General features: G+C 52.7%; 1 protein-coding gene across 1 annotated transcript; it reads left to right on the forward strand.

Annotated features, from left to right (window-relative positions):
• Nucleotides 1–686: 686 nt before the first annotated feature.
• Nucleotides 687–1,694, forward strand: LOC139781429 (uncharacterized). The gene is made up of 2 exons (XM_071720283.1): nucleotides 687–1,355; nucleotides 1,452–1,694. Exons 1-2 carry the CDS (start codon nucleotides 687–689, stop codon nucleotides 1,692–1,694), a joined length of 912 nt encoding a protein of 303 aa, XP_071576384.1.
• Nucleotides 1,695–2,182: the final 488 nt, after the last annotated feature.

The raw sequence follows: 2,182 nt of genomic DNA on the forward strand, positions 1-2,182 counted from the left end.
ACTCGCTCTTCGCGCCAACGAGAATACCATGAGGAGCGAGATAAAGTGCGCCTACAGAGTGAATTTTACAAAACCGAACAACATCGGTTCTCTTTTGGGTTTCTCGCGCGATCGTATCCTAAAACCGAATAAATGGTACGTTTCCGACGGACCCGTTGACGTCATGAGCGTGAACATAATTCGCATCAAATGCAGCATCACCACGGGAGCGTACAGCAACGGACGCTCGGTGCACGCGATACACGAATTCGCGCCGAAAGTTCCACCGGGATATAAACTGTCGGAGACTCCGACGCCGATCATTTATTTCCCGATCGTCGCGCGAAACGTCACCGATATCACGGTGCGAGTCGTGGATCAGAACGATCGGTTGATCGACTTTCGCGGCGAGGAGATAACGATTAGACTGCACGTACGTCGTCGTCGCAGTTAGTGTGTGCGCATATCTCCGCGACCTGAAGAGAGAGCGAGAGGAGGGATGCTCGTTCTGAACGGATCTAGCGCGGATTGTACGAACGAGCGAGCTAGCCCGTTCTACGACGAGATCGGAAGCGTAGGGAAGAGAAGAGGTGGAGGAGGAAGGAGAGCTATTCTCAGCAACGCCAACGTCAGATTCCTACGATCGCTGGGTCTCGCCGTGAGAAACGCGTCACCGCCGCGTCGTTTCTACATCAAAAGGAAAGACCATGGCCGACATCCTGAGTATCGGCGGTGAGCCGATCTTCGACGAGCGCATCGTCAGAATCGAGACTCACACGTATAACCCGTACGTCAACACGACATTCGGGCACAACGACGAGATACGAATACCCATACAGCAGCAAGATCTGTATACGCTGCCGTGCGACAGTTTCCTGTACGTCGAGGGACGACTCTATGACGACGGCGCAACGACGTTGAAGGGGAGGGATGATCAAAGGCAATACGCGAAATTAGTTAACAACTGCGTCGCGTTTATGTTCGACGAAATTCGTTACGAACTCAACGGCGTGGAGATCGACCGGTGTAGAAACGTCGGAATAACCAGCACGATAAAGAACTACGTGTCGCTGACCGCCGAACGAGCCAGGAGACTGCAGAACGCCGGATGGAGTTATCCGACGAACGAATCGAATCTGAACAGCGCATCCCATCAATTCAACTTTTGCGTACCTTTGAATATTCTGTTGGGTTTCTGCGAGGACTATAAACGCGTGGTGATAAACGCGCGACACAAGCTTATCCTGATACGCGCTCGTAACGACGTCAACTGCGTCGTAGATCCGAAAAAAACCGTGCCGAGAGATCCAGCCAAGGATCCTAAAATTACGTTGCTGAAGGTGCAATGGCGTATGCCTCACGTGGCGTTAAACGATGTGATTAAGTTATTGCTATTGCGAACGTTGGAGAGCGGACGATTTCTGAGCGCGGGCTTTCGCTCTTAAGACCTGTACGAATTTCCCCTGCTGCAGAGCACGACCAAGCATTCGTGGGCTGTGAAAGCCGCGCCGCAGTTGGAGAAGCCGCGATACGTCATATTCGCGCTGCAGACGCGGCAAAACGAATTCACGGAGGACGCTTCGAGGTTCGATCATTGCGCGCTCGCCAACGTGAAATTGTATCTCAACTCGGAATTCTATACCTACGACGACGTGAACGCGGATTTCGAAAGCGACAAGTTCGCAGTGCTGTACGAGATGTACGCGAAATTTTGAGGAGCGTACTACGGGGACAGTCGCGACGACGCGCTCTTCTCCCCGCACGAATTCGCGCGGGTAGCTCCGCTCGTGGTGATCGATTGTTCCCGTCAAAACGAATCGGTAAAGAGCGCCACCGTGGACGTGCGCATCGAATTCGAATGCAAGGAAAACGTTCCGCCGAAAACCACCGCCTTTTGTCTCATCGTTCACGATCGCGTCATCGAGTACAGTCCGCTGACTAATGTGGTGCGCAAAATTATCTAGCGGAAAATGCGGTTGTAGGATACCGCATCCCGGAAACGAGGGATATATAAATTCGAGGGATCCTTCGATCGTTCCTCAAATCCCGTTAAGAACGAACAGTTTAAGTATATTTTTTTCCAACACGCGCTGACTCAATGGCCGCAGCAGCAACGACGACGACGATCTTCGTCGACCCTGCAGGGATTCGTGGTGGGCGACAGATTCGTCGCGAAGGAGGTGGCCGTGCTCCGAAGCGAGAC

Source organism: Temnothorax nylanderi, unplaced genomic scaffold (assembly GCF_030848795.1).
Source record: "Temnothorax nylanderi isolate EJ_2023f unplaced genomic scaffold, tnyl_v1.0 TNYL_tig0337_pilon, whole genome shotgun sequence".
In the NCBI taxonomy this organism is placed as follows: Eukaryota; Metazoa; Arthropoda; class Insecta; order Hymenoptera; family Formicidae; genus Temnothorax; species Temnothorax nylanderi.